Raw genomic sequence first — 13,201 nt, 5'->3', positions numbered from 1 at the left:
CAAATGAGAGAGAGAGAGCTCACCATGCAGATTTGTTGTATTGCAGCTAGTTTTACAGTAAATCCAAGAGAATACCTCAAAACTGATGTTACTGTCTTTATTGACAGAAACGTCAGAAGCCATGATTACCTCGCGTTCTGCCTCAGTAAAGTGGAATCTGAGTTAAAACGAACAAAGGGTGGGCAGATTGGGATTTGTAATCCTGCAACAGCTGGATCTTCCTGCTGTCATCTCTCTTCACTGGGCCTGAATCAGCAGACTCGCATAAAGAGATCATTAACAGTCCCAAACACTTGGGCCTCTTTTAACTATAAATATCCCCAAACAGCCTCACCACTCCTCCCTTAGAAACGCCTGTTTTAATGAACTGGATTTTCTCCAAGTGGAAGGTTATGCTCCAGAGCAGACACCTTATCTGTCAGAGCAGATCAAAGTAGCTTCCAGGAAAAGAAACAGGCTAGCGCGGCTGGAGCACCCAGTATTTAATTAGGCCCTAATTGGTGCACGGCGAAACCGTGCCGCTGAGCAGGTGTAAACAGGCAGGGATGCTATCCATGCACCAGCGGGGACGTCTCCATGGCGAGGGGGAGGCGGGGTCAAGCTGCAGACATGGATCGAACATCGTGTTCAATAGAATAGAATAGCTCTGTTGTTACTGTGCAAGAACAATGACATTTTGTTTATTTGTTTATTTATTTATTTATTTATTTATTTATTGCAATTCCCAGAGTCTGACGTCTGTGCCCAGGAATGGATAAAATCAAAAGTAAGAGAGAAAATAATAAGGACATGTACCAATGAAAGAATGATGAAATTAAAGGAGAGTAAGGTAGGGAAAGAGAGAATGGAAGGAGAGAGACCGGTGGTAGCGCCTTTCTCCACGCCTGAAGGCCGAGATGAAAGGTGTGCTGAGACCTGGCCTGAGTGCCGGGACCCCCGGGACCGCTCCTGGGCTTTGTCTGTGCTCTTCTTTTTTTTTTACTTATCCCGTGTGCAGTAGAAGTCTTTGTTTCAGTGCAGTTGGAGACTTGTTTGAATATTGTAATAAGCAGCGGTGTTCTTTTCTACGTCCACCATCACAACAGCTCTGACTCTTCTGCTTCTGAAGTGGAGTGTCTGCAGTTTATCCCAGTGCTGTTCTGTTTATTTAAAATTCAAGGCAGAGTAAATTATTGAATCCAGTGAAAACATATGGCCTGTAAATCCATTATTGATTTGAGTCACTGTTCCCGGTGGTGGTGTATTTATTTATTTTTTATTTTTTGCTTTCTTTCTACAAATACACTTTTGAAGTTGTGATCTCCTTTCAGAAGTAAGAATGCCATTTGGTCTCCCAGGAAGCTTTTGAGAGCATTATTGAAGCTCTGCCAAACCCAGCCTAAACACAGTGGCAAAAGAGAGACACAGCCATAATCTAAACAGTTCCCTTTGTCTGCTTCTACAGAGTAATCCACCGGCCCGGCCGGCACGAAGACCGCATTTCCATTTCAAACCATAAATAAAAAACGCTGCTTCAAAGCGGTCCCTGTCCGCGCACAGTCGATGAGGACCGGTCTGCATCGGGCCATGTCAAGACAACGGATGGTGTTTATTCGTGCCCTTGAAATGGCACGGGACCCTTGAGGTACACCGTACGCTGGAAACGGCGGGGGCTTAGCTTTTTTCAACCTCACCCCCCGCAACATTACTCCCAAGGATGGCTCGAACCGCTGGGGCGCCTGGGTGAGGGAGCCCTGCTGGACTGATGCTCCACAGAGCTGATTTACAGCGAGGGCGCGGCCCCAGCACTGCGAAGCCAAGCGTCCCTGCTTCCCATTAGATTCCTTTTTAAATAGGTTTATCCATCCTGTCAGCTGGCTGTTTAAATATTAATATTAACTTGTACATTGGTTCGTAGGCTTGGTTGTAGAGTGGGGGAGAATGACTTGGGTGCGTTAACCAGTGAACGTAGGTAAAGAAACATCCTCTGTATAATCTATATATTGATGGCACTACATTTTCAAAACACGAGATACTGAATTAGCTTTTTACAGATTCCGTGCAGTCATGTCATGTATGATTGGAGCAAACTGTCAGTCCACATCTTTAATCGCAGTGAGGTGTCAGATGTAGGCTTGGTGATTTGATCATACAGCAAATTAAGGAACGACAACATATTTACATATGCCAGCGTAGTGTAAAGGCCACAGTATGGCCCTGAAATGTCTGTGGTGTTGCCTGTTCTGATAACCCCCCCCCCCCAAGCGTTTGGTGATGAGCTCACCCACAACACAACTCTTTTCATTATTGAATAATTCATCACGACAAACGTGTCGGATGAAAACCTGACTCAGCTTACTGTCTCACTTTTCCAAAGAGTAAGCAGATTTGCTTGACTTGCCCAAAGAGATAGAGTTTCCGCGTGTGTGTCTTTTATAGCTTTATGACCTAGAGAAAAAGTAGAATCTCCCAAACAGCCATGTTGTGTTCCTAGCCTAGCAAAGCATCCCAGCTTTGAAAAGAGACACAGACACACGCTAAACTGTTAGGGGAAGTTGGAGAGGTTTCTCTGAGACAAGGACTGTAAGGCTACTCGGGTTGGGGGGGGGGGAGCTAACAAAGCACACTGCCAAGCAAACCGAGGAGTGAAAGTCCTGGAGTGGTCCAGCTAGAGCCTGAACCCAGTAGAGAGTCCCTGTCCAGCCTGGCCATGTTTGGGCGATTCTGCCAAGGAGAATGGGAGAAACTTCCAAGGGAAAGGTGTGCCAAAAGAAAGGCTTGTGTGGACATTCCCAAGAAGACGTGAAACTGTCATTGCCGCCTAAGATGTTTTAAACAAATACGAAGTAAAGGGTCTGAACACTTATGTACATTTATGTCTCAGTTTTTTGTTTTTAATACATTTACAAAATATTCCAAAAAGGCTGATGAGGAAAAACCCGAATAATAAGATGAGTCTGAAACTTGGGAAAAGTCTGAAAACTTGTGTCTACTTATATTTTAACATTTTGTACTTTAGTTTTCAAAGCCGAAGCATGACTTCTTAACTCCTAATGGCGTGTGTCTTGTGTGCTGGGGTGCAGTGTGTGACCCAGATGGTTAAGGGTTTGCACAGTATTTATGCTTGGAGGCTTTTAAGGAAAGACACCATGTACCAGTTGCCCTGCCAAGCCCAGCGGATGAAAAGCAGGATTAGAGTGCTGGGTGTGAGTCCGGCCTCTAAGTCGATCTCCCACACACCACAGTTCTGCTGTGTTTTACACCTAGCCATGACCCTGCACGGTGGTCCGCTATGGGTGGGGGTTTGTACAGGCAGGGTGGTCCCAGCACAAGCATGTGACTACCGCCACATGGTCAGTTCACATGCGACTGCCACTGCGAATCATGGCCAAATCATGCCGGTTGGGGGGGGTGGAGATTGGGTTGGGCTGAATGTTTGGAGGTCCTATGGACTCTCTCATTTGGGAACTGTCAGTAGCCTTAGATTTGGTTGATATGTTGGTAAAATAGTTTTTCAGTTGATTACCAACCAGTTGCTTAGTTACAAATATCTTGAAGCGTGCACTGATTATAAGCCTAACCAGTGCTTGCCTGAAGCAGTATGTGTAGAATTAGCATGATGTTTCTTGCCTGTTTTCTCCCTGTTGACTAATTATGTTTCTTGTAAATTCCCAAGAGCTGAGTCCTGAAGCTGTCTCTTTGGCAGGAAATTACTTGGTCTACAGCTCACTGTTTGTGCCTGGGTGGGTGGTGTGTGTGTGTGTGTGTGTGTGTGTGTGTGTGTGTGTGTGTTGTAGGCCTGCCCAGAGCGGCGGGTGATCCTGGAGGTGGAGAACATCCTGGCAGTACTGCCTGCTGTTCCCCAGGGAGTGGCCCTCCAGCGAGCCAGGCGGGCTGCCCTGGCCCTCAGCCAAGCCGCCAATCATTCAGTACTGATGGCCCAGCAGCAGGTGGGTGTGCCTACACTGGTGAAGGAAAATGGAAAAAGAAAGTGAGAGAGAGAGAGGGGGCTAGAGGAAGATGGACACACTGCTGTACCAGCTCAGTTGCGTCTCTCTTCTACACAGAGAAGGGTGGTCGTGTGCTTTAGCGTCGAGTTTCCTTTTCAAAATCTCTCTCCAGCCCCTCTCACTCTGCCTCTCTCACTCTGCCTCTCTCACTCTCCCTCACCCTCTCTCTCTCACACCCTCTCTCTCTCTCACCCTCGCTCTCTCTCTCTCTCTCTCTCTCTCTCTCTGCATATCTGTTCCCTGTTTCCACCACCACTTGCCCAACCTCTTCCTTGGTGTTCACAGTAATGCATCCTGTTCCGTATGCTAACAACCCGTCAGTGCCAATCAATATTTCATACTGAAATAACCTGACCAGGGCGTTCCTGCACGCCCCTCTCGCTCTGCCTTTCGGGGTCCTTGAAACTGTTATTTCAGGAAAAGAGCTCTAGTCGCGTGTTGGGAGGAGGCAGAGAGGGGCCGACCTATGCATCATTCATGATGCACTGCACCCTGCCAGCAAAAGCACAATGATTTATGCAGCACTTGTGACTCCGCTCCTCTCTCTGGTCCCCCGCGGCCCTAGGTGCCTGCCACTGTCTGCCTCTGGGTTTTGGGGCCCTAATGCACATTTAAAGAGCTGCTGTTTCCGTGGTAGGATGGGGAAAGTGAGATGGCGAGGTTATGAGATGATGAGCGTAGTTGTGAGAAGGTGAGCGTGGTTATGAGATGGTGAGTGTAGTTGTGAGAAGGTGAGCGTGGTTATGAGATGGTGAGTGTAGTTGTGAGATGGTGAGCCATGGTCATGTGTTTTTGTTATCAATGGAAAGCCTTGAAGAGAACCTAAGCATGTTCAGTATTTAACCTTTATTCAAAACAGGTGTACTCTGAATGGGGCTTGCAGCATTTGTTAGGAAACAGAACTTCAACAGAATTAGCGGCCTGTGAAATGTCTTCACTATTAAACGCAAATCACCCTGTTGGTTTGTTGCTGGAGTCTGGAAGTGAGTGATTTTGTCATCTGTGCTGGGGCAGTCAGAAGCTCTCGAAGCTGAGTTGGAGTTCCACAGGACCTGCAGCCTGCAGGTCCGGACCATCGAGGAGCTGGTCCAGGGCATCCACCAGGCTTACCACACCTTCCAGAAGAACATCTCCCAGAGTTTGTACACTCCACTGCAAGGTAATGCTTTCAAACCTCCAGTCTCATCAGTACGGACTATATGTCGATTCCAAAAGGCGTCATGTTTTTGAGTAGAACTGGATGTTGTCACCTTGGCTGGAGGAATCCAGATCGTATCCTCAGGATCTGCTCACTCAGCTCAGGATATCGTCACCTCAGCTGTTCTGCTGTATAGCTCATCAGAGAATGGAATGGGGTGATATTATGAATCTTTCCACATTCTGTAAAAACAGTTAAATAATTTAGGTTTTTTTGTTTATTTAAATCTGAACCAATGTTTCATGTAAGAGCGTATAGTGTTTGAGTAATATTATCAACGTACATGATGTCACTCCATGTCAGAGTGACATCATGTGTCACTGCTGGCGCGTGTGTGCGTGTGTGTGTCCACGTCTGCATCCGCAATACTACATGAGGGCCCTGTAAAGAGCCACTTAGCAAGGCTATTCAGGTGTTCGCGAAAGCAAAGTGCTGTTCGAAGTGTGTTAGCATGAACGTGTGTGTGTGTGTGTGTGTGTGTGTGTGTGTGTGTATGTATAAACTGAACCTCGCACCTGTTTGATTTTTATGTTGAGCACGTACACTGCGTCTCACCAGCGCTCATAGCTTCTCGTTAAAAGCTCAGCTGGCTGTACATGGCTGCTGTGCTCTTACTGTCTATAGTACACATCAGACCACAGGGGCTTCGCTACAGGCCGCGCAGTGCAGAGTTTCTGCTCCTTTCAATCGTGCCAGCGATGTTTGTTTATTTACCCTGACAGCGGAAAACCTCAGTCCCTCGTATACATAATCACTCCTTAATAGCCTTAAATGGTCCATGATCACTCCAGATTCTGAGGGATTACAGTTCAAACATTTCTAAACTGGGGAAAAAACACACACATCTCTAAATCTCTGGTGTCCGTATTTCAACTTCAGGGATGCTGGTCTGTCGTTTTCATTCCGATCGTCCGCTCTTGACATTGAATTGCAAATGTTCCGGTTTTTCTGCATTTCGGGATTAATTGGCCGGTGAACGCCGCAGCCACTCTGAGCTGTGCAGCAGCTCTGCGGGGCCTTTATAATGCAGCACTCTCTCCCTCTCTCTTTCCAGATGTCCTTTCATGTTACGAGGATCTGAGGACTGCGACGTCAGAGGCAGCTCTTCACCGCTTCCTGTTAGCTTTTAAAAGCAACTCTGTGCAGATACGGAGAGTCAAGGTGGCTCAGTGCTCATTCAGTGCTCATTCAGTGCTCACTCTCGGGCCCTCTCTTTGTCTCCCTCTCCTTCTCTCTCTTCCTCTGCCTTCCCAAACGCATCTTTCCAGGCACACGTGATGTGTGTAAGTGATCTCGCGCTCCAAGAGCTCCCATTTGTCACAGTAGTCCGGCGTGAGTGTGTGGAGCCCGGTAAGTTGCGCCTACCTCTGAGGAACCTGGCTTGCATCTGCGTTTATTAACTTCAGCTTTCTCTCCATGGCTCCTCTGGCCTGTGAATGTTTATTTTACCATCATTATTATCATGTGTTGCCCGAGATACTGGATGGAGTTCAGCTGTGTTTTATATCAGCGCTTTTTTGTTTCCTCTTGTGAGAGTGTGGCGGTGTGCTGGCCAGAGCGAGCTTCCAGAGCGAGCTTCCACTGAGGAGCTGAAAGGCCACATGCTCCCGCCATGGCCAGAGAACGTTTGCGAGGGAGAGGTTAGAGTAGCAGGGCGCGACGGAAAGCCAACACAAGTGTGTGAAATGGTATGATGTGGCACGAACTTATGTCTGTGGCTATCTGTGTCAGTGTGGCGATTTGAAAGTGTGCAGTGATATCCGATGTGTTTGTGTGAGGCTGTGGAAATGAGGTGCGTTTGTGTGTCTCTTGAAAGAATGCAAGAGAGAGGAAATGATGGGGGAAATCCCTCTGAGAGTGTGGTGCGTGTGGTTATGCAGACGTGGGTGGGTGGGTACACCACACTCCGCTTTAGAGTGTGTGTGCATATGTGTATGTATCTGTGCGTGCGTGTCCGTGTGTGTGTCTGTGTGTGCGTGCGTGTATGTGCATGTGTGTGTATGTGCCTGTACGTACGTGTGTCTGTGCATATGTGAGTGTGTGTATTTCTGTGTGGGTGTGTGTGTTTGTGGGTGTGCGGGTGTGGGTGGGGAGGGATGGGGGTGTGTTTGTGTGAGTGTGCATAGCCAGGCTGTGTGTTAGTGTGCGCTGACGGGTGTCTGACAAGCATGGACTGCAGCCCAGACCTCCCCGTGTGGGAGTCTGTGGGCAGTGCAGGCCTGATTAGACTCCACTCAGCAGCCTGGTGTTGACATCAGTCCCTTAATAACGACCTCTGTATTCACACGCGTGTGCACACATGCCCCATTACTGCACACTCTGGGATAATAACTGTCACATGCGGGGCGGGCGGCGTGATGCCAGTTGGGGCTGTCACTAATCTCCCGCTCTGCCGCCCGTGTGCTCACAAGTGGGCGTTCACCGTGGCAACCCGCACCTCCCCTAACTTTACTCATGCTGATATCACTAACAACGCTGGTCAGTGCAGAGCAATGGCTGTGCAGCACATGGAAATGCTTCTTTTTGCGTGTTGTTGTTGTTGTTGTTTGAATCGTTCTTTCGTTGGATGGTAGATTCTTTTCAGCTCTTGCATTGCCCTGTTATTTCTCGCATCCCGTGGCCATCTCAGAGAAGCTCTCCTCACCTTCCATTCTAAATGAAAGAATGACCTTCCTTGTGCTCTGCATCACCCTTGCCTGCCCCTCTCCAGCACATGTGCTCCTGTTTCTCCATCTCTACTCACATCTTGCTCCATCACTTTCCATCCCTCTCTCTCACTCACTCGTCTCTTTCTCTGACCATCTCTGTCTCACACACACACTCTCTCTCTCACACTCTCTCTATTTCCATCATGCACTGTACTTCCATCTTGCTCTCTCTCTCTTTCCATCTCTCTCTCTCTCTCTCTCTCTCTCTCTCTCTCTCTCTCATTCCAGGTTTCCTTAGGTGGCCTGTTTCCCCAGGGCCTTCTGCATGTGTGGTCTTCAGTGGCAACCAACCGCCTCCAGCCCAGAGGCTTTTCCCTGCTTGTTAACCCCTCCCTGTGTGTGTGTGTGTGTGTGTGTGTGTGTGTGAGTGTGTGTGTGTCAGTCACTCTCTCTCCCTCTCCCTCTCACCCTGTCTACAGAGCCAAGCGCGCACTCGCCACGAAACCGCTCTGGCTCGAGGCACCGACGGCAAATATTTACCCATGCAGCCGCCGGCAGAATGGTGGCGTGTCGTAGCTGGCTGCCCAACACTGCCCCGCCCCCGCGGATCGGTCGTGTGTCAGCACACTCGCTCAGCCTCCAAGTCCTGTTCAGCTGCCTCTCAGAGGTTTTGAGTTTGTGCATATGACCGTCTGGAGCCGCGTTTCAGTCAGGCAGATCGGGGAAGAGAGTGCTAAATGGGCCATGGGCTTGTAGATCTTCTGGACTTGCTAGATGCCCAGTTCATTTGCCTAGTTAGAATGGTATGATGTGACTCGTTACCGTGGTAACTGGATGGAGACAAGATGCCCCCTCGTTCTCCTCAGTTCCCCACGAAGCACCGCTGACCTTTGGAATGCGTCACTCCTCGTGACTATAGAAACCATCTCCCATTATCAGCCCGAGAGATACCGCGAGCGATTCGGCAAGACACAATTCTCCACGAGACAAAGATAGTGCCGGCTCCTGCACCTCCCGTCTCCGGGCGCCGAGCACGCGTTATCTGGCGGCGTGATGTGTGTCGGCCTCCTTTTCTGCTGCAGGTGACGGTGTCCTCCGCCTTTATCGTTCCGTTCTCCCACGTGCGCTTATCTCCACATCTGTGCATGTCGGCGCGTCTGAACCTGGTTATCTCAGACGAGTTTCTACTACCTGCCGCCGCCGGACTCCAGGGCCAGAGGGTGACGCGAGAGGGCGGTACAGCAGGACTCCCGACACTGGTGAGAAGTTGCCTCCAAGTCGGGCGTAGATTTGACTTTTTTTCCCCTTTCCTGGTGGTTCTTTCTTTCCAAGTTTTCCCTACATGTGACTCCCACGCTTCATCCCCAGAGCGACGTCTTCTGAGACCACCAAAGGCTACAGCACTGCTTGGCGGAACGTGCTGCTGACGCGTTCCCACCGCGCTGTCGCGGTGGGGTGCTTCTGTAATTTACAACCCGCAAAAGAATTCCAGCGGAGACTGTGCTGCCCTCGGCAGCTGCGGGCCGCAGAGGAGCTGGTTCCCGTTAGCCAGGTGACTTCACCGAGGATGAAATCAGAGATTTACAGCGTGCCTGACACCTACCTCTCGCCCAGCAGAACACACTCCTCATTTATCTTCTCTCCGTTTCACACTCCCACCTTTCTGTGAGCCTTCTCCCCTGCGTTTTGTTGGCACGGAATGTCCTAAATCTGGTGCGCTCTGGTCTCGGTGTAAACCATCTGCCGTGGTTATCTGCGGGTGTCATGTGATGCTGGGAGGAGGCCTGCCTATGTGGAGTGACCCCTCGACTGCTAGTCCGGGTTACTGCTGCCCGTTATGGCAGCCACGGCTCTCCTGTGAACTGCAAGGTGTGAGCTGAGTGCGAGCAGATTGAATATTCAGCTTAAGAGACAAGTTGTTATCCAGTTGAACTAGTAATATGCATAGGCCTACACATGGTTGCGTGACATTTGTTTTGTTCCTTACGGTTTCCAGTCGTATGCTGAAACGTGTGTGTGTGTGTGTGTGTGTGTGTGTGTGTGTGTGTGTGTGGGGGAGATGAGTTCCTGGCACAGTATGGCCATGATTTCCTGCGAGCAGTGGAGGATCTCCTGAAAGACTGTGCTGTGAGGAGAGAGCAAGAGCATCAACAGACCCTCCGCAGCCTGAGGGCCCAGAGGAAGGGGGCCACAGGCAACCTGGCCTGGGAGCCCTCAGCAGGCCGGCCCCGGGCCTCTGGCTCAGTCTGGAAGTCCAACGGGCCCTGTCGGAGGAGTCCTGGGTGAAGAGCCTCCCCTCCCACAAACCAAGCAGAGACACAGAGTGCGCCCAGAAGCTCTGGCTGCAGACGGCGCAGCGAATGTCCCCAGACACGGCACAGCACGGCTGGCAAAGGCCGACAGTGGGCCGGGGGGGGCGCAGGGGTGGAGGCGGAACAGTGGGAAGGTAGCACCAAGGAGAACGTGAGAAAACGGAAGCTCCCTTCTAAACTTTCACACTACCCGCCCGTCCTTTGTACGGGTCATTCGGAACTGGGTCTGTGGGAGCAGGGCTGGCGATTGGCAGCAACCAATAGCAGAGAAATGTCCCTCCGACTTCATGAGGGCACGTGGTTCCTCTTTTTGTCAGCTCTGCGTCTCAGGCGTGCGGTCAGGGTCACAGAACTGCAAAACAGCAGGTGGGGTTGGGGGTGGGGGCAGATGGAGAGATGGTTCAGATGCTATAACACTGTTCATCCAGAGATGCAGATCCTATGCTTTTACAGTTCAATGGTGTGGGTATTCTGTCTAGGCAGGAGGGAGGATAGGTGCTACCCGTTATGAAGTCTTTCTGTGAATGAACGTCTCTGTGTAGGAAAAGTAGAGATTTTCCATTCTTATTTTATAAATGATTATTTTTTGCAAATTTTGTTGAAGATGTTTGTAAGGAACATGAATAAATTTAGTGAAAATCGTTATTTGCTAAGCCATGTCTAGCACAGTGATTATAATCTATAAATATATATACCAAAAGCTACACAGGTACATTCTTCAAAAATGCACCTTCTAGCTGTCAAATTTGATTATTTAATAGGTTTTGTGTGATTTGATGGTGTTAAATAGGCCAACAGACTAATTGAATATTCATGCCGCCTGAATGTTTATTATTGACATCATTAGCATATTTCTTCCAGATGAGTCCAGACAGCCACAGCAGAGCTCATGAAAAAGACCCTCCCGAATCCCCCATCCCACACTCATCACACTCATACTGTAGGGTACTGTATGTCATCTGTGGCACTGGAAAACAACCCCCTCTGCCCAACCTCCTCCTCCTCCTCCACTTGTCTCGCCTCCCTGCGCTTCTCTCCCCAGACAAAGGTAGTCTGGGGATGCATTAGTCACCTCCCTGCATCTGTCTTCCTCCCTGACAGCATAGATGTGAAAACAAAAGGCAGAAGGACCGAGGGAGGAGATGAGATAAGACGAGCCAAAAAAGCAAGTAGAGTCATTCTTCTCTCTGAGGCCTGCAGCTTTTAGGTGGGTATGGAAATGGGGGGGGGGGGGGCTTAGTCTTTCTTCCCCAAAATTCCACGTCATGCATTATGCATGAAGTGCCCCGCCCTCGTGCGCAAACACTTTCACTTTCATGTTCTTGCCATGAGCCGGTCTCCCTCGTTCTCCCTCTGTTGTTTTATCTCTCCCTTTCACTCTCTCACTATCTCTTTGTGTGTGTCTCTCTCTGGTTTCTCTCGCTCTCTTTTCTGTCTCCCTGCAGGAACACACAAATGGAATAGTGTGAATAGTTTCTTCTCTTAACGTTAACTTGATTACTCTGGTTTTCTACTTCCCCCCCCCCCCAATCCTTGTCGTCCCAGACCCAGATTTGTCAGGGAAAAAGGCAATCTTTTAATAAGCTCCTCTAGCAGGCTGTCGGTGAACAAGCCAGAGGCTTCCAGCTAGCTGCCTCATTCCCTTCCTTTAATTATATACTTTTGGTATAAAGCAAGTAAACATTACATGAGTCCAGTGATAAATACAGTCACAGGCCAGAACACCATAAAGCCTGACACCGAAAACTAAGGGATTGAAAATGACTGCTGTGACTATTCATAGATGCTTGTTGAATGTACTGTGTCCCCTGTGATGAGTTCAGATTAGTCTAAAATGTCTAGTTAGGTATGCATACACCGGCTGACCTGTTCACATCCTTGGCAGTATTGACAAATGTACTGTCCATATCCTGCAGATATCATGAAAATATATATTTTCCTTCCCCTATAAATTCCATGTAATACAATGGAATAGTTTGAGACACTATTCAGATATGTATACTGTGAGCCAAAGCTAATTTCATCTCTTGTTTCTGACAGCATGTTGCAGAGGGTGTTAGTGTTATCAGGACCTAGCGAGTTATGGAGTACAGACAGTCTGTATACAAATGCTCGAGATAACTGCAGGGCCCTGCAGACAAACCTGCTGCATTCTGTATGGAGGCAGTGGATTTGCAATGTAATGAAGCAAGTCGAAGGAGGGTTCAAGAAGGGGGAGGGGGGGGTGGGTTAATGTAGTCAGAAGTGTGTGTGTATGTATGTGCACACGCATGCGAGCCTGCCACAAGGACATCAGCTGCGCAAAAAAGAACAAAAATGATTATATCATGCTTTTTTGTTTGTTTTTCTTTATTTGTTTTTTAAACATTATCAGAGGAAAGGAAAACAGGCCAGAAATAAAGCCTGAAACTGTAAACTTAAGACGTTTGTCCGTTATCGAGAGAGAGACAGAGAGAAGGAGACTGAGCGAGGAAACGGTAGCACCTGACAGTAAATGTCTGAGATGTTCCACAGCCTCTTGACTGGTGCTGTATTGTGCAGTCTGCATCTACAGTCTATTGTGCAGCTAAAGGTTGTGATAGTCATACATCAGTTTCTTAAAATCTCAGTATTACTGTTTTAATAATGTACCAAATGATTAACAAGCCATGTCACTCCTCGTTGTCAGGCAGTGATGTATTTGCAAATGTGTACATCCAAGGTTGAGAAATCCATATTATTTGAGCCCTAAAGATATTATTTCAGTTAAAGCTTAAACATATGGCTGTGCACTCTGTGATACTGTCCTGGAATTCTGATGTTTTGGGGACATTTATCTAGTGGTGAGTAAAAATACTTATTTCAATAAACCACAGCTTTCACTTCAAATTATAAAAAGAGCATTTTTTTCACTGTAGTAGTTAATGTTGGGTGTTGATGCACACGTGGATACATTTAGCTCTGATACACGAATTTCAATAATAATCTCACATAGAGAGATCTGTGAACAAGCATTTTAGCCTGTGAGTGTGTGTCTCTGGTCCATTTGTTCCTAAGTAGCTGTTTCATTACGTC

General features: G+C 48.4%; 1 protein-coding gene across 6 annotated transcripts in view; it reads left to right on the top strand.

The window, feature by feature from the left end:
* LOC113575000 (uncharacterized) overlaps positions 1-10,792 on the top strand; it is a 35,432-nt gene extending 24,640 nt beyond the window's left edge. For 3 of the 6 annotated variants that reach the window (XM_081715070.1, XM_081715072.1, XM_081715071.1), the window contains 5 exons: positions 3,777-3,929; positions 5,004-5,148; positions 6,242-6,348; positions 8,315-9,094; positions 9,204-10,792. In XM_081715070.1, coding sequence (XP_081571196.1) covers positions 3,777-3,929; positions 5,004-5,148; positions 6,242-6,348; positions 8,315-8,509 — 600 coding nt within the window. In that variant the 3' untranslated portion in view covers positions 8,510-9,094; positions 9,204-10,792. Of the gene's footprint in view, positions 1-3,776; positions 3,930-5,003; positions 5,149-6,241; positions 6,538-6,721; positions 7,255-8,123; positions 9,095-9,203 lie in introns of those variants that run through there. The other 3 variants (XM_081715073.1, XM_081715075.1, XM_081715074.1) reach the window with 3 other exon arrangements.
* The last annotated feature ends 2,409 nt before the right edge of the window (positions 10,793-13,201 follow it).

This window comes from Electrophorus electricus, chromosome 5 (assembly GCF_041902795.1).
Source record: "Electrophorus electricus isolate QZ-2024a chromosome 5, ASM4190279v1, whole genome shotgun sequence".
Classification (NCBI taxonomy): domain Eukaryota; kingdom Metazoa; phylum Chordata; class Actinopteri; order Gymnotiformes; family Gymnotidae; genus Electrophorus; species Electrophorus electricus.
The sequence above is the reverse complement of the archived record's forward strand: the minus strand, read 5'-3'. Positions and strand labels throughout refer to the sequence as shown.